The sequence below is a fragment of the Gekko japonicus genome, unplaced genomic scaffold (assembly GCF_001447785.1).
Source record: "Gekko japonicus isolate JY-2015 unplaced genomic scaffold, Gekko_japonicus_V1.1 scaffold667, whole genome shotgun sequence".
Taxonomy (NCBI): domain Eukaryota; kingdom Metazoa; phylum Chordata; class Lepidosauria; order Squamata; family Gekkonidae; genus Gekko; species Gekko japonicus.
The window spans coordinates 737,796-756,933 of record NW_015163623.1 but is presented as its reverse complement, the minus strand read 5'-3'; the positions used below and the strand labels follow the sequence as shown (position 1 = coordinate 756,933).

Genomic DNA, 19,138 nt, shown 5'->3' with positions numbered 1-19,138 from the left:
GACACAGAGTCCACAATTTTCTCCAGGGGAACTGATCTCTGCCATCTGGAGAGCAGTTGTAATTCTGAGTGATCTCCAGTCCTCACCTGGAGATTGGCAGCAATGGTTCCCTGGGAGGAAAAGTAGTCTTTCTCTGCAGTGGGGACCAAAGCAGCTTACATCATTCTCCTCTCCCCTTTTGATCTGCACAACAACCCTGTAAGGTAGGTTAGCTTGAAGTCTGTGACTGGTCCGAAATCACCCACCCAGCTTCCACAGCAATAACCTGGGTCTGGAAGACCCTGCTCTGAAGCACTAACTGCTACACCACACTGACTGTCCTAGGGGGGTTGCTGCTGGTGAACAGGAGCAAGCAGCCAGGCCTTGTAAAGTCATGCCAGTCAGGTATCATCAGCTCACCCAGAGGGCACTGCCAGGCCTAGGATAGCCAGCCTCCAGGTGGAGCCTGAAGATAACCTGGTATCACAACTGAACTCCAGACAACAGATCTCTCTCTCCCCTGGAGAAAATAACTGCTTTGGACAGCAGACTCTATGGGATTCTATTCAGCTGAGGCCTCTCCCCTCCCCAAACTCTGGCTTCCATTGACCTCACCACAAAATCTCCAGGAATTTCCCAACATAGAGCTGTCAACCCTAGTCAGGACTAGCGCCAATGAGTTCCCCACAAAGGTCAAAATAGGCCTGGAAAGGGTCTCCTCCCCCCACGTTTTTACTGACAGAACCACGCTTGGTTGCCTAGCAACAGCTACCGAGGGGGAAATTAGCTCAACAGCAGGAGAAGAAAGGAATGATTTGATGGCTGCTGGCTCACCTCAATAGCCAGCCAGTCTTGGAGGAGCCAAGCAGGAGAAGCAGCAGCAGTAGAAGCCTCTTCCTGAACAGGGAACAGTCGTTTCAGTAGCCAGCCAGACACAGAAGTGTCTTTGTCAGGTGAGACAGCCGTTTTGGCAGTTTATTCTGACAGGGAGCAGTGGCTGAGGTGGCAGTAGGTGGGGAAGAGGAGTGGACCCAGCAGCCAGTCAATGGCACACAAGTACTCTTGAGTGGCAGTTGATGGGCCAATGGCTGATGGAGCACACAGCACAGTCAGTGGGAGAGCTGGAAAGTGCCAACGCATTAGGGCTTTTATATATATCGGATAAATAAAATAAGTTATAGCATTATCATTGCCCTGCCATATTTTAACAATAGCATGTGTTTTCACACTGGCTTGGATCCCGTGATAAATCTCCACTGGGATTTCCCATGATAAATCTCCATGGGATTTCCATCAATGGAGCAGGACTTTCTTGCCCCTTTCCCTTCTGCTGCAGCCCAAAACGCTGTTTCTGAGGGATGGAGGGATGCCCCCCCCCCAGGAATGGCATTAGGAAGGAAGAAGAAACTGGTATTTTATTTTTATTTTATTGGGTTTGTATCCTGCCCTATCCCAAAATGGGCTCAGGGCTGCTCACAACAGAATTAGATATAAATAAGTGAAATAAGCAGATGAAAACAAGTTAAAACAATCAGGCAATTATACAGCGAACAGTAGAGCAAGATGGCAGAACCAGGTAAAATTTCCGGGGCAGTTCCTACGGCCTCCTGCAGGCTGAGGGGTGGAGCAATTCTATGGGCAACTCTGTGGGCAGGGGAGGCTGAGATGGACTGAATGCCCGCCACCTCAACTGAAGGCCTGGTGGAACAGCTCCATTTTACAGGCTCTTTGGAACTGTAGCAAGTCCCACAGGGCCCTGATCTCACATCGGAGCACATCCACCAGGCCGGGGCCTGGGCAGAGAAGGCCCTGGCCCTGGTTGAGGCTAAGTGGACATCTTTTGGGCCAGGCACCACCAGTAGATGTTGATCAGCAGAGCGCAAGGCTCTCCGGGGCACATAGGGGAGAGACGGTCCTGTAGGTATGCTAGTCCCAGGCCTCATAAGGCTTTAAAATTCAACAACATGACCTTGAACCAGATCCAGTACTCTGTTGGCAGCCAGTGCAGTTGGCGGAGCACTGGCTGAATGTGCGCCCACATAGGTGTCCCTATCAGCAAGCACGCCACCACATTCTGCACTAGCTGCAGTTTCCATGTCAGGTTCAAGGGCAGCCCCATGTAGAGCAAGTCACAGTAATCCAGCCTGGAAAAATCCTTCTTTTCAAATAGAGAAAGGTTTTCATGCAATCCAACCCACTAACTACTTTTGTTTTTTTTCTATGCATTTTTAAATTGCTGAAGGTGGATTTTGTACCATGTCTTCAATATTTTGCAAGAAATTTTTTTGTTCCAGCTAATAAATTACACATCATGCCAGGCCCCCCTGTCTACCGCTGTCCTCTGGAGTTTGCTCAATTTCATGTCCGTTGCATCGGTAACACTGTCTAACCATCTCATCCTTTGCCGTCCCTGTCTTCTTTGACCTTCAGTCTTTCCCAGCATCAGGGTCTTCTCCAGTGAGTGCTTCCTTCTCATTTGGTGGCCAAAGTATTTCAGCTTCAGCTTCAGTATCTGGCCTTCCAGGGAACAGGTTTGATTTCCTTTAGGATTGAATGATTTGATCTCCTTGCAGTCCAAGGGACTCTCAAGAGTCTTCTCCAGCACCATAATTCAAAAGTGTCTATTCTTCAGCGGTCGGCCTTCCTTATGGTCCAACTCTTGCAGCCATATATTACTACTGGGAATACCATTGCTTTGACTATGGACTTTTGTTGGCAGTGTAATGTCTCTACTTTTTATTATGTCTAGGTTCGCCATCGCTTTCCTCCCAAGGAGCAAGCGTCTTTTAATTTCATGGCTGCTGTCACTGTCTGCAGTGATCTTGGATCCCAGGAACGTGAAGTCTGTCACTGCTTCCATGACTTCCCCTTCTATTTGCCAAGGAGTGATGGGGCCAGATGCCATGATCTTAGTTTTTTTGATGTTGAGTTTCAAGCCAACTTTTGCGCTCTCCTCTTTTACCTATATATTAAATAAGGTGACAATATACATCCTTGTCGTACTCTTTTTCCTATTCTAAACCAATCAGTTGTTCCATGTTTGGTTCTAACTGTTGCTTCTTGACCCTTATACAGGTTTCTCAGGAGATATGTGAGACTCCCGTCTCTTTAACGACTTCCCACAGTTTGTTGTGGTCTACACGATCAAAGGCTTTAGCATAGTCAATGAAACAGAAGTAGATGTTTTTCTGGTACTCCCTTGCTTTCTCCATAATCCAGCGAATGTTGGCAGTTTGATCTCTCATTCCTCTACCTCTTCAAAACCCAGCTTGTACTTCTGGCAGTTCTCTATCTGCGTACTGCTGAAGCCTAGTTTGTAGGATCTTGAGCATGACCTTGCTAGCATGTGAAATAAGTGCAATTGTGTGATAGTTTGAATATTCCTTGGCATTGCCCTTCTTTGGAATTGGAATGTAAACTGACCTTTTCCAATCCTGTGGCTACTGTTGCATTTTCCAAATTTGTTGGCATATGGAGTGCAGCTCTTTAACAGCATCATCTTTTAGAACTTTGAATAGCTCAGCTGGGATACCGTCATCTCTGCTAGCTTTGTTGTTAGTAATGCTTTCTAAGGCCCATTTGACTTCACACTCCAGGATGTCTGGCTCGAGGTCAGCGATCACACTATTGTGGTTGTCAAGAACATTGAGATCCTTCTTGTACAGTTCTTCTGTGTATTCTTGCCCTCTCCTCCTAATCACTTCTGTTAGGTCCCTACCATTTTTGTCCTTTATCATGGCCAGCTTTGCACAAATTGTTCCCTTGATTTCTCCAACTTTCTTGAAGAGATCTCTAGTCCTTCCCATTCAATGAGAGCCAGTTTGGTGTAGTGGTTAAGTGTGCAGACTCTAATATGGGAGAACCAGGTTTGATTCCCCACTCCTCCACTTGCACCTGGCTGGATGACCTTGGGCAAGCCATAATTCTGGCACAGCTGTTCTTGAAAAAGAGCAGTTTCTGTCAGAGTTCTCTCAGCCCCACCTACCTCACAGGGTGTCTGTTGTGGGGAGGGGAAGGGAAAGGAGTTTGTAAGCTGCTCTGAGACTCCCTTGGGTAGTGAAGGGCAGGATATCCAATCTGTTCTTCTTCTTCAATTGTTTTCCTCTGTTATTTTGCACTGTTCATTCAGGAAGGCCTCCGTATTTTTCCTTGCTGTTCTCTGGAAATCTGCATTCAGTTGGATAAATCTTTCCTTTTCACCTTTGCCTTTTGCTTTCCTTCTTTCCTCATCTATTTGTAAAGCCTCATTAGATAGCCACTTCACTTTCTTGCATTTCTTTTTCTTTGGGATGGTGCTGATTGCTGCCTCCTGTACAATGTCACGAACCTCCATCTATAGTTCTTCAGGCAGTCTATCAAATCTAGTCCGTTAAGCCTATTCTTCACCTCCACTGTTTATTCATAAGGTATGTGATGTAGGTCAAACCTGAATGGCCTAGTGGTTTTCACAACTTTCTTCAGTTTAAACCTGAATTGTGCAATGAGTTGCTCATGATCTAAGCCACAGTCAGCTCCAGATCTTGTTTTTAATGACTGTGGAGTTTCTCCATCTTTGGCTGCAAATTATATAACCAATCTGAGTTCGATGTTGCCCATCTGGTGACTGGTCCATGTGTAGAGTCATCTCTTAGGTTGTCAGAAGAGGGTGTTTGCTATGACCAGCGTGTTCTCTTGACAAAACTCTGTTAGCCTTTGCCCGGCTTCATTTTGTTCTCCAAGGCCAAACTTGTCCATTATTCTGGTTACCTTTTGACTTCCTACTTTAGCATTCCAGTCCCCTATGATGATGGCATCTTTTTTTGGTGTTAGTTCTTGGAGGTGTTGTAGGTCTTCATAGAACCGGTCCACTTCAGCCTCTTCTGCATCAGTGGTTGGGGCATAGTCTTGGATTACTGTGATGTTGAATGGTTTGCCTTGGATTTGGACCGAAATCATTCTGTCATTTTTGAGATTGTATCCCATTACTGCCTTTCGCACTCTCTTGTTGACTATAAAGGCCACAACATTTTTTTCTACGGGATTCTTGGCCATAGTCGTAGATATAATGGTCTTCTGAGTTAAATTCGCCCATTCCTGCCCACTTTAGTTCACTAGTATTGTTCTTTGCAGCATCGGACTTTCCTTTCACCATCAGACACATCCACAACTGAGCATCCTTTCGGCTTTGGCCCAGCCGCTTCACTCTTTGTGGGGTTACTTGTACTTGCCCTCTGCTCTTCCCCAGTAGCATATTGGACACCTTCTGACCTGAGAGGCTCATCTTCCGGCGTCATATCTTTTAGCCTTTTGTTACTGTTCGTGGGGTTTTCTTGGCAAAATACTGGAGTGGGTTGCCATTTCCTTCTCCAGTGAATTGTGTTTTGTCTGAGTTCTCCTCTGTGGCCTGTCCATCCAGGGTGACCCTGCACGGCATAGCCCGTAGTCTCATCGAACCACGCAAGCCCCCTCACTGCGCCAAGACAGCAATCCATGAGAGGGAAAGGCAAGGTAAAATGTAATAAATAGAAGCAGTGCAGACAAATGTACCTCTTTATAGTAAAAAAATACAGTGCTAATTTCCCATTGAATCTTCTTGTCAGGATCCACAGCAAAACAACGAAATACACGCTTCCAGGAAGGTTTTACTTTTATTGAAAAGCCATAGATGCAGTAACATGAACACTGTTAGGAATGGCGGGTTACCTATGCGCATAATAGGATATAGGGCATTCGTATACACCCCCACACACATAGTACCCAATTAGATGGGTTCCCGCACGCGGGCATTTGGCTGAGAACTAACAGCTGCAGAAGCAGGGTAGGTGAGAAGCTTCCCACGAATACTAGACACATCAACTCCTCCAGTGGCCTTGAGAGATATGTGTTGCAGCGAAGAGGCAATTAAGCGCAAGGGAAGGAATGGACAGCAAAGAGATACAGACACCATACTTTTGGCAGCTTAGCTGACACTTGTACACATAAAAAAAAAACCCAGGGCTCCAAGCCTTGCCATGAATTTTGCCTTTTCACCACTGAAACTCCCGTTTCTAGATGTCTTAATTTTTGCCTTCCAGAGCTACCTTAGCATAATTTTATGTTGCAAAACAAATTATTATTACAGTTTGTTTAACAGAGAAGTAATGTGCCCCCTGGAAAGGTGCTGAGTTTTTGAACTCTGAAATACTGTGCAGGTGGAGTTCCCAGTGAAGTATATGACTTGGAACAGCTGGAGACATTTTTAAACAACTTTCTTTCCTTTAAAAACCTCAGGAAGTGTTTCCATGAATGGAGGTAGAAACATGTGTAATGTCTTCTTGTTGGCTTGCTTTGGATGTAGCGTAACAGCTACGGCAGCTAGCGTTGGAGCTGCAGGAGTACCCCAGGCTGGACTGGTTACCATGGTGATCGTGCTGAGTGCAGTCGGCCTGCCTGCTGAAGATGTTACCCTCATCATAGCCGTGGACTGGCTTTTGTAAGTTGCTAATCCTGAGTGGGAGTACTTCCGCCTGCAGAAATTGTAGGTGCGATTCAAACCAGCATTCACAACTGTACATATTTTAATTTGTGTTGAAATATGCAAGAAATAGTCCCAAGATCTATGACTACTCATTAGCCCATCCCTGTGGGTTTTCAGGAGTCCAGGAGAAGGCAAATTTGAAAGTATAACTATTTTAATGAAGGGCATTTTCATATGTGGATGTAAGGAGCTCATCTCAGCCTTTATCTTGCCTTTTGAAGCAAGTATGAATGCCAGATAGTCTAAGAAAGAATTTAGAAGACAAATCAAATATACAATAGTATTGGGAACCATGTCATTGTAAGGCTCAGGTGAAGATAACAACCTAAGAAGTTATGCACAGCATAGGCTAGTAAGGTTACCAACCCCAAGGTGTGGTCTGGAGTCACAGAATTACGACTGGTCTCCACTCTACAGAAATCAGTTTCCCTAGAGGAAACTGCAGATTTGAGAAGAAGAAGAAGAAGAGATTGGATTTATACCCTGCCCTTCACTACCCAAAGGTGTCTCAGAGCGGCTTACAAACTACTCTCCCTTCCCCTCCCCACAACAGACACCCCGTGAGGTGGGTTGGGCTGAGAGAACTCTGACACAAACTGCTCTTTTTCAAGGACAGCTGTGCCAGAGCTTGTGACTGACCCAAGGTCACATCAGCAGGTGCAAGTGGAGGAGTGGGGAATCAAACCCGGTTCTCCCAGATTAGAGTCCGCACACTTATCCACTACACCAAACTGAAGGGCAGACTGTACAGCAACACATACCTGTTGAGCTCCCTTCTCCCCTCCCTGCATTCCACAGGTATACCCCCTAAATCTCCAGGAAATTCCAAAGCTGGTGGGCAGCCCTAAAGGCTAGGAAAAAAGCCAGAAGGAGAGGGGACTTCATTGCCTTGCATAGCTTTATGCTTAATTTGCATGGTTTTACTGGGTTGGCGCAGAATTCTGAGTTCACATCTTTGGGTGCTGACCAAGGTGGAAATTTTCTGAGAACAGTCTCTTTTCTTCCATGTCTATAGAAGAGTAGAAGCATGTAAGCAGGACTGCTAGTGAATAGGTACTGACAGTTTACTGGGAGCATCAGAGTTCCAAGATTATAATATCCAACACACACAGTTTCTTATCAAGACCTGCCTTGTCTAGGCCCATAACTTTTGACTTGTTTTTCATTCCATGTAATTGGAGACCTTTTGATTCAAACTGCAATGCTAAGCATAATTACCACGGAGAAACCTCCCTTAAATTCAGTGGAGCTTACTTTTGAACAGATATGGGTACAATTGCACTGCATGAAGTGTCTATTCTTTTTTAATGGGTACCTTCTCTTGTGGGGGAAATGAATGAGCAGAACATTTCAGAAACATTGGCTTTATTGGCACAGGCATTTTCACACTGTCATTCAGAAACACAGCACTTACATGGTTGAAATTGTGGATGAGCTCAGTATATAATTGCACAAGAACCTATTCCATTTTATAGGTATTTATTAACTGTACAGTACACATGCAGCAACACTGAACTTAGCTACCGAATGAATATAATCAGTGTACTAACATCAGTGCATTTCAGAAAGAAGAACTTCTGTTAACACAGGGTTAGAGATTTCACAGCCATTTAATGCTACCTTGGCATTCAGTAACAGCTCCAACTAACAATATTAACAGGTGTCACGTTATTTAATTCCAAAGATCCAAGACTCATGGTTTGCATAGACAAGGCTAAATACATTCAGTAATATACAGTCAGTAATGAGTTCAATGTTATCACAATCCCTTTTTTATTATTTACATCATTTATAGTCTGCCTTTCTCACTGAGACACAGGGTAGATTATATAGTGCAAATCGAATACAGCCAACAGGATGGATCATCCAGTAAACAGTGCAATAGGGTTTGGATTGCATACATCTGAAAACAAGCAGAAATCTGAGACAGAGCTGAAATAAACCTGATAACAAAGCAAAAGCATTGAAAGCATTTAAACATGCCACATTAAATGATGAAAGAATTACAAAGTAGGAGTATGTTTTAAGTGCTAATTTATATTTGCAGTCTCATCAAGTGCATTTATTTGGAAAATGGGTAGTTATTTTTCCCCCAAGAAGCAAGTGGTATGTTATTTCTACACCCCCAGAGTCATGAGATAGGCTATTGATTTCTTCACTGGATGGGTCACATCATGGTGCCATGTAGATTACCTAACGACTGTAATCTTAACCCTGGAAAAATTACATCACTCACAGTCACTCAGAATGTGGAAAGCTGAATGCCCCTGTGCCACTCATGAAATGAAGTATTTTTTAACAAACAAACAAACAAGGAGATTGGTGCAGAAGAGGCAAACAACCTGGCTTTAAACTGTAGCCAGTCCCACTGACCCTCTAGCTCCTGCAGTCCTATACTGCGTAGTAGTAGTAGTAGTAGTAGTAGTAGTAGTAGTAGTAGTAGTAGTAGTAGTAGTACTGAATCGCCCCACCCCTGCTACTGCAGGGCTCTGGGCAATGTACAACCAGAAATAAAACAAGATAAATTGCAACTTGGCCATGCATGGTTAAAGTATCTTCAAAAACTGCTTGATCCAATGGAAGGCAAGCATGTGAATTGGGTTGGATTCAGCCAGTACTGCTATCTTGAAATCTCCATTATTCTAAAAAGTCCTGTGTGAACACAGGGTTTGGTGCAATATGTAGCGCCAAAGTGAAATTTTGCCTACAAATCCAAATAAATCAACATTTAAAAATTTGTGATTTGTAACTAGGTTTCAGAAACCAATGTTTAGTCAAAATTCACATCTTTAGACCAAAGTGTGATCTCACACCCAAATTCTAAAGGCTGAGATAGACTTTTAAAAAACTGATTTACAAAGTTGAAAATATGGCATTTAAAAATCAAATTTTGAGAACACATTTTGAATATGTCTGTCATCAGTTTCGATTCTAGTACCGTACCTTTCATTACAAGGAGATTCCTCTTAAGCAGGGTTACAGTCTTCTAAGTCAATCCAAGTCAATGGGCATACATAAAGGTGTAACTCTAATTAGGATTGCACTCTACTATGCATACCAATGTAGCACTTTGTAGAAACTGATGGTCGTGAAACCAAGTGCTGATGTTTGTTTTGATATAAATAGACTGAAGCCAGTCAGTAGTGTTGCCAGTCTCCAGGTGGGGCCTTGAGTCTCTCCTGCTTTTACAACTGATCTCCAGCTGACAGATCACTCCCCTGGAGAAAATGGCTGCTTTGAAGGGTGGACTCTACGGCATTGTACCGAGCTGAGGCCCCTCCCTTCCCCAAACCCCACCCTCTCCTGGATCCACCCCCAAAGTCTCCAGGTATTTTCCAACCCAGACCTGGCAACCCTACCAGTCAGCTTGCCCTATGTGACTCCAATATGTTTCTTCTGTAGGGATCGATTCAGAACAATGGTGAATGTTCTTGGTGATGCCTTTGGAACTGGAATTGTGGAGAAGCTCTCCAAAAACGAACTGGAGCAGATGGACGTCACTTCAGAAGTCAACATAGCAAATCCTTTTGCCTTGGAAACTGCAACGCTTGACTGTGAGGAAACAGAGACCAAGAAATCCTATGTGAATGGTGCTTTCGCTGTTGATAAATCCGACACTGTATCATTCACCCAGACATCCCAGTTCTGAAGCTGATAGACTAACAGAGGAGCAACACTGGATAGAAGGACCTAGGAGCCCCTCTGCTGCATCATATGCTGGGCCTCTCACCTGCTGTACTTTCTCCTCTGCCTGTGTTCCTACAGGCACACCGAGGGGGGCACATTCCCTCTCTCACTAACCCCACTCCTGAAATCTGCTACAGCACAGCCATTCTGCTCCTTATATTTTGCAAGCTACCTATATTATATATTTCTCTACAACTGGGAATATGACTGCTGTTCCTTCCCCATCATTTTCTGGTGAGGCAACAGCCAACATGCTTTAAGCTGTGGTGATTTCTACGGGAGCCCCAATGCAGAAAAATAGGTATATTCTCAGCACAGATGTGCTCTCAGACAAATGCATAGTGTCAGGGGATCCGCATCACTGACGTCCTACAGTGTAACAGATTTAGTTTACCCAGGCCCTACTTGCATAGAGGATCTCTGAAAGGCATCATCACACATTAAGACCATTTAGCAATCTAAGAAGTGTGTTCTTTTGATACAGAGACTTCACAGATTTCCTCCCTCATAGTTTTCCCAGCATTTGACCACTGTGGGCAGAAAAAGACAGATTGTGTAAAGATTTTATTATAAGTTTCATGTTACTGAGGTTTCTGGATGCCTGCTTGCAATTAGCATGCTGATATAACATAGGGAAGGATGTGCTGTTTTCTGAGGGAAAGTGCAGTATTTTACATCTTCCAAGCTGCTAGTTTGTGCATGGAATTTTTTTTTTTTTGAAAGAAATAAACCTCTTCACCTTCCTTATTTTAATTGCATCTCAGACACAGCTCTACAAATTGATCCTGTGCCAAATGTTTATTCCTGTAGCTAATGAAACATCAAATAAGAAAAAAGCGATAAGAATAGACCTGTGCTAAGTGTTAACTTTTTAAAAGTTTGTGTGTGTGTGTGTGTTTAAACATGCTTATGGAAACTGAAAATGATCTCTTAAGAACTTATATTAATTATATGTTCTTTTCCATCTTAAATTGTACCCAGAAGACATAGCTGGAGTTCAAAGGCTAAGATAATCACAAGAGCTTTGCTGCAAATTGAAATTTTTGACAGTGTCTTCATATCTTATTCTTCATTCGAACTGGCAAGAAATAAGCTACCAATATTTTATTCCAATGCAATATTTAGCAGCCACAGAATAAACTAAGGTCAAAAAGATAAAAATAGACTGCAGAGTTTATTCACAGCATGTCTTGCAGGCATTTTATGCTTTTTAAAAATACTGTTGTAGTGGCTAGTGAATTGTCAGTTTGCTTGCTCCTTGATTTAATTCTGTGACTGAACCTGAAAGCTTGCAGTGGCAAAAAAAATGTTGGGCCTCAAGGCAAATAACAAAAATTTTAGGGTCAATGAAATCTCCACTTATTAAAGTGTTCTACCAGCATATGCCCCCTGAATGGTGAATTAATAGTCATCTTTTGCATACTGCAATAGAGACATGTTCTCATATTGGCCACAAGAAATGGCACTTTCATTAAAACATTCCATAATGTAAAATGTTTTTCCAATGCCTACATCAGGTATATTCATGGTGCGTATTCCTTCTCCTTTGTGACAAAAATTACTACAAAGTATAAACTTATTTTGCATTGCACATCACTTGTTAGCCATCTGACTATACTGAAATTCAGAGATCTTTATTTGTAAATAAGCTTATGTTAAAGCAAAACAAATTGCACTTAATTACTATCAAGAAGTACATAAATTTATGTAGTGTTAGACAAATTCAGTCCTATGTTTTTGTATTCAATAAATAAGCCAGGATCTGTGCCAAAGATAACTGAAAAGAACTCACATTTTAGTGTAGCTTTTTATAAATTGCACCTTAATTGAGTGAGTGGCATTACATGTATTTAAATATAATAAGTTATAAATGCAGCGTGCATATGAAGTACAAGTGTTGATATGTTTCTATAAAATAAAGGGATGTACAGTGTAAATCAGTCATTTCTCTCGTGCACAGTTGTTTTTTATTCTAGAGCTTTGTTACACTAGAGAAGGGGAAATGTCTGTAATCTCCTGGGTGTACCCTTTCTTTACTGCTTGTGTTTTAACCGATTCATTCTTCAGTGTACATGTTTCCTTTCATGTCAATACATGGTTTGGTCATCCTATGTACAACCTATTCACATCAACAACAGACACATTAGGCAGCCTTTTGCTCCTCAGATTTAGTTCTGAAGTTAGAAGAATAACAGCCATGTGAATGCTTGCAAACTCATATTCTTGTTTTAAAGGTGTACTCCTGTTAAATGCAGTGAGAACCCTCCAAAATGATTGTCTCTAAAACTTTTTTTTGTTCGTTATTTACTTTCTAAGTTTGTTGAATATAATAGACTCACCCATATAAACCCTCCATGGACCATCTAAAAAGCTGGTAAACGAACCCTGAGGCTTGTAAATGAAAGATGAAGAGAGAAGTGCTTCGCTCACATGTTGAAAATAAGGGAGGCTCAGGAGAAAGACCTCCCTATCCAGGATTCTCTTTGGTTCTAGGGAATCCAAGCATTCATTCTATATCTTACACATGAAGCAGCAGCATTACAGTGCAATCTGATGAAGAGTTAATGGATTTAAGCCTGGAATAACTGCATAAATTAATGCTGTAAATATATGCATATTACTAGCTTATTGGACTGTTTTAACAGATCTCTTAGGCAAGTTAGGGATTTAGCATTACCTCCAGTCACTTCAGGACATAGACAGCTATTTAATGTGGTAGCCTGGGGTGACCCATACTGATTCTCTTTCTGGTATACTTGAGCGCTATGGGGCAAACTGACGTCCGTGCTTAAAATAGGGTTGCTAGGTCTTACCTGGCCGCCGGCAGGGGGTCCCGGTCCTCATCCTGGAGTACCAGCCCCCCCAGACTGACCACGCTCCTAGTGCTAACCCCTGACTCAACCGGGCAGGAGCAGGACATGGCAACCCTACCCCAAGACCCTGAGATGCTGCTGAGGGGGAAGAAGAAGTCAGGACCCACTTGAGCAAGGAGCTGCCAATAAGAAGAGGGGGAGCAGGGACAGTGCTGGCAAGATGGAGCAGGCCTCAGGACTCTTTGCAAAGATGTCCCAGCCAGGCAAGGCCAGTGACATCATCAGCCAATGCAATAGCAGTAGTGCCAGCCAAGAATAGCCCCACCCCAGGACAGCCTGGCCCTGGCACAACAGGCAGCACCAACCTAACATCTACCGGTCAGTAAAATCAGTAAAAGTCAGTTTTTTCATCTTAGTCAGTAGTTTGTCAATTTTTAAAAAAATGGTCAGTCCAGTCAGTATTTATTTGATTTTTGTGAATGCAGTTTGTGTTTTTCCATTCCCCTAAGAGTAAAAGTGATTTTGGAGCTGCGGTGGCTCAAGTGGTTAAGACGCTGAACTGCAGGCTGTGGAAGGTCAGTAGTTCAGCAGTTCGAGACCCGAGTGTGCCGCATGATGGAGTGAGCTCCCATCTCTAGTTCCAGCTCCTGCCAACCTAGCAGTTCGAAAGCAAGAAACTGCAAGTAGATAAATAGGCACCACTTCGGTGGGAAGGTACCAGCGTTCCGTACGCCTTGGTGTTTAGTCATGCCGGCCACATGACCACGGAAACGTCTTCGGGCAGCGCTGGCTCTTCAGCTTTGAAACGGAGATGAGCACCGCAACCCTAGAGTCGGACTTTCGAGCAAGGGAACCTTTACCTTTTAAAAGTGATTTGGTGAAATCTTCCACAAAGTATAAAAACATAATTAACCTCTTAAAACATGAGACAATGAAAGTAGAGGTGATGGATATTGTGGGATTCAACATGGCACAGCTCATGCCAAAAGGAGTTGAGAAAGCAATGGAAGAAGTGGACAAGGGAAAAAATGCTTGTGGATGCAGTGCAGAAAACTCTTGAGAAACAAAAGCGTTTGTGAATAACTTTATTTATTTATTTATTCGATTTATACCCTGCCCTCCCTGCCGGAGCGGGCTCAGGGCGGCTTACAAAGAGATTAAACATATAGATAACAAATTATATACAATCTTAAAGCAAATAATAAAACTACAACATCATAAAGTGCTAGTAAGTGATCAGGCACTTATAACAATGCTTACAGAAGGCAGAACCAATACTAGTGTTGTAATCAGATTATCTATATTGGTGGCTGGTGGTACTGTCACTTCTAAGTTATTTGATGTTATTTGGTGCGGCTCCTTAGTCAAAGGCCTGGTGGAAGAGCTCCATCTTGCAGGCCCTGCGGAACTGTAAAAGGTCCACCAGTATGAAGCCACCACTGAGAAGGCCCTGGCCCTGGTTGTGGCCAGCCTGGCATTTTTAGGACCTGGGAGGCCAATCAGTTTTGTGACCCTGAGTGCAGTGCTCTATGGGAAACGTGTGGGGAAAGGCATTCCCTCAGGTATGTGGGCCCCTGACCATAAAGGGCTTTAAAGATAAGAACCAGCACCTTGAAGCAAATTCAGTATGCTATCAGCAGCCAGTGCAGTGCTTTCAGCACAGGCTGGATGTGCTCCCGCATAGGGAAGCCTATCAGAAGCCTGGCTGCAGCATTTTATGCTAGCTGTAGCTTCTGGATTTGGATCAAGGGTAGCCCCATGTAGAGAGCATTACAGTAGTCCAGTCTCGAGGTGACCATCACATGGATCACTGTCGCCAAGTCGTTGCATTCGAGGAAGGGAACCAACTGCCTAATCAGCCAGAGGTGGTAAAAGGCTGATTTGGCAGTGGCTGCTACTTGGGCCTCCATTATTAATGAGGCATCCAGGAGCACTCCCAAGCTCCTAACCTCTGGCACTGGCACCAATGGCGCCTCATTGAAGGTCGGAAGTAGGATCCCTACCCTTGGGCCACCCTGGTTCAAGTACAGCACCTCCGTCTTCGTCGGATTCAATTTCAGTTGGCTCTGTCTGAGCCAACCAGCCACAGCTTGCAACACCCAGTCCAGATCTTCCAGTGTAGAGTCAGACTGGCTGCCCAACAACAGATAGAGTTGGGTGTCATCTGCATACTGGTGACATCCCAGCCCATGCCTCCAGGCAATCTGGGCAAGGGGGTGCATATAGATGTTAAATAACATTGGGGTCAGCACTGCCTCTTGCATCACTCCACAAATCCGTGGGTTCCTTTGGAATAGCTGCTCCCCTAGCACCACCCTTTGTCCCCGACCCTGAAGGAAGGAAGCCAGCCATTGCAAGGCAGGCCCTTGGACTCCAGTGTCAGCAAGGCGGTGGATCAGTAATTGATCAGTAACTGATGGTCAACTGTGTCAAACGCCACGCACAGGTCCAACAGTAACATCACTGCCAATCCGCCCCAATCCAGATGCCAATCATTCTACGGTGTTCCAATGCCCAGCCCGACATGGCCTCCACCAGGGATGACAGAGCTCGGTCCGGTTCATTTTTTCATCAAAAAACCACAGATAAAGTAAAAACAAAGACAAGACTTACCTTACAGTAATTATGTTTTGTTGTCATAATTATTACTTTATGTTTGGTTTTTAATATGTTTTTGCTGTTTTATTATCTGCAGTATGTGATTATTTTTAAAGGGAATCTTTTTTCCCTTAAATTTTGTACAATAATGAAATTGTTGTCCTCTATTCATAAAACCATTCAATTAAAAGGTGTGCAATCCTTTTATCTGGGTCACATCTAACTATAGGGCTGGCTATGGGGATAGTGGAGGCCAGGTAATAATAATTTTTAATAAAGTCCTAGTTTTACATTTAAAACACTAGCTTATCAGTAGTCTGACATTAAATAGTTCAATAATTTGTCAGTTTTTTGTCAGTATTTGGTCAGTTTTTTTGGAATTTTGGCCAGTAAAATCAGTATTTTTGACCCTCTGACTAGTTTTCACCCCTGCGTCTACCCAACTGGGAGTGACAGGATGGATGCCACAAATGGAGGAAGGCCCAAGGTGGACCACAGCCAGAGCAGATGCTTAATCCAGCTCAGAAAAGGGGCAATCAGTGAGGGGGAGGGTGTTAATCCAGTACTTTTTTGGTCATTAATTGACCTAGTTATAGCCTCCATCTTTGAACAAAATGGGTTTCTGACCTTGACTCTGTGTAGTATAGGGCTGCCAGGTTCGTCCCAGCAATTGCTGGGGACAGGGGGGGGGGTTATCAGGAGCAGGAGGGAGGCCCAGGCGATGTCACCAGCAATGTGGTGACATCACTTCCAGCATACACTAGAAGTGACATCATCATGAAGAAGAATTCAACGAGATCTGAACACATTGGAAAAGTGGGCAGATGTGAATAAGACACAAGGATAAGTGCAGAGTTCTACAGCTGGATAACAAAAATGAGAAGCCCACATACTGGATGGGGGACACACTTCTAGGTAGCAGTACATGTGAACAAGATCTTAGGGTACAAGTGGATTGTAAGCTAAATATGAGCGGTCACGGTAATGCAGCTGCAAAAAATGCCAATCCAATTTTGGCATGTATCAACAGAGGCATAACATCCAAATCATGATGTTTTAGTCCTGCAGTACCACAATGTCTGCAGTTCTGGACACCTCACTTTAAAAAGGGATGTGGACAGAATGGAGCAGGTACAGAAGAGAGTAATGAAGATGATTACAGGACTGGAGACCGAGCCCTATGAGAAAAGGCTGAGGGACTTGGGAATGCTCAGTCTGGAGAAGAGGATGCTGAGGGGGGACGTGACTGCTCGTTTTAAGTATATGGAAGGCTGCCACTTAGAGGAAGGCAGGGAGCTATTCCTGTTGGTAGCAGAGGATAGGACTCGCAATAATGGGTTTAAATTACAGGCAGAAATATACTAGCTGGATATTAGGAAAACATTTTTTGCAGTAAGAGTAATTCAGCAGTGGAATCGGCTGCCTGGGGAGGTGGTGAGCTCCCCCTCTCCAGCAGACTTCAAGCAGTGGCTGATGGAACACTTGTCAGGGATGCTTTAGGATGATCCTGCGTTGAGCAGGGGGTTGGACTAGATTAACTGTATGACCCTTTCTAACTCTTATGATTCTATGCTTGACCCTACATGATACTATGGGGTAAGAAGAAGCACTGATTGCTGCATTTTCATCCTATTTTATGTGATTGTTTTAATGACTTTGGGACATCTTGTGGAGTCAACTCAAGGAGTCCAGAGACTGGTGTGTCAACTGGAATATTAACTTTGAATTAAGATAAACCAACAACTATGTATAAATAAATCAATACTATTTATGAATATTAAAGTGTGTAATGTCCTTCATTAATGTTATGTAGCTTACACAATGTTACATAACCCTATTCAAATTTGTAACACATTAAATAATCTTATAAAGAAATTATAGCTTTACCACAAAGTAGCTTTAAAACAAAAAATAAATACACCCACTCTCATCCAGAAGTTCTGACTAGATGGAACACTGCCCAAAAGTTCCAAAATTCCAGCCAAAAGTTCCCAGAGTTATTGTCTAAAGTTCATCTGCCGAGCTGCTGGCTAGCAGGCTTGTTTCGATGTCACGCTTTTTCAAAATTGGAACTGCTTCACACAAAGAAGAAGAAGAAGGAGAAGGAGAAGGAGAAGGAGAAGGAGAAGGAGAAGAACAGCGGAGGAGGAGGAGATTGGATTTATACCCTGCCCTTCACTACCCAAGGGAGTCTCAGAGCGGCTTACAAACTCCTTTCCCTTCCCCTCCCCACAACAGACACCCTGTGAGGTAGGTGAGGCTGAGAGAGCTCTGACAGAAACTGCTCTTTTTCAAGAACAGCTCTTGTCAGAACTATGGCTTGCCCAAGGTCATCCAGCCAGGTGCAAGTGGAGGAGTGGGGAATCAAACCCGGTTCTCCCAGATTAGAGTCCGCGCACTTAACCACTACACCAAACTGGCTCTCCCTTGGTAACTGGAAATGAGATTGGAAGGCTCCTGTGTCACATACCAAGGGGAACTATTGGAAAAAGAAAGTTAGTTCCAGGGTATGAACGTAATAACAATCGAGAGCAGAGTGATAACACTCAAGAAGATGTTTAATAACAATTGAGAAGAGAGTGATAACACTCAAGAAGCTATGGAATTTTATCAGCTTGCTTGCTAGGGAACTGAGCTATAACTAGGACAGAAGGGTTGGGTGGCAATTAATGGTTTAATATTTAGATTTAAACTGGCTAAGTTGCCTTCAGTTTTTTCTCACATTTGCAACTTTTTGTTTCAAGTGTATTTAAAAGGTTTAGTGGTTTGTGGTTCATCTCTCCATCATCTAGTGTGTCCTCTAAAGATCTGGGATTTCATTTTATTTGCTCATGCTTCAGCACTACCTGTTTATACATTAATATTATTTTCTGTAACTATCTGCATTGTTCTGATGGTTTTTTATCCATGCATTTTTCATATGTATTCCTGTATCACACATCTGATCTAGTTTGCTTTTGTAATATATTATGCAGCTTCAGCACTACCTGTTTATACATTAATATTATTTTCTGTAACTATCTGCATTGTTCTGATGGTTTTTTATCCATGCATTTTTCATATGTATTCCTGTATCACACATCTGATCTAGTTTGCGTTTGTAATATATTATGCAGTAACACCATCCACTAACTAAACGGTTCATTCGTATAAGTAACACTTTGGAGCCTGTGGGTGATTCTGCATCTGGCATTCAGTCCACATTTCCTCAACACTGAGGAAAAGGTGCAGCTCAAAACCACATTCAAATACCCTGGGACAACACCGTACTGACTGCAAAGTCACCCCTGAACAGCTGTAAATCTATGTGGAAGGTATCATAAAACGGGAAGATCAAAGAAAGTGAAAGCAGCATGCAATGCAGAGGGTACCATAAAATCCAATGATCAAAGAAAGTGAAAGCAGCATGCAATGCAGAGGGGAATTTCTTTCCAAAGTGGGTTTGGTAAAACAACGGAGGGAAAAGCCAATGCAGAATCACCCTGCATCTCCTATCTTTGTCCTGACAATTGCATACCCACCAGGGTGAGAACCCGTAAACAAGAGAGGCCAAACTGCTTAAGGG

The 19,138-nt window shown here is 43.3% G+C and overlaps 1 protein-coding gene across 1 annotated transcript in view; it reads left to right on the top strand.

Moving 5' to 3' along the window:
• The window catches only part of SLC1A1 (solute carrier family 1 (neuronal/epithelial high affinity glutamate transporter, system Xag), member 1), an 87,142-nt gene extending 76,458 nt beyond the window's left edge, over positions 1-10,684 (top strand). Inside the window, exons 14-15 of the mRNA XM_015407462.1 lie at positions 6,296-6,430; positions 9,878-10,684. Coding sequence (XP_015262948.1) covers positions 6,296-6,430; positions 9,878-10,124 — 382 coding nt within the window. The 3' untranslated portion in view covers positions 10,125-10,684. The remainder of the gene's footprint in view (positions 1-6,295; positions 6,431-9,877) is intronic.
• Positions 10,685-19,138: the final 8,454 nt, after the last annotated feature.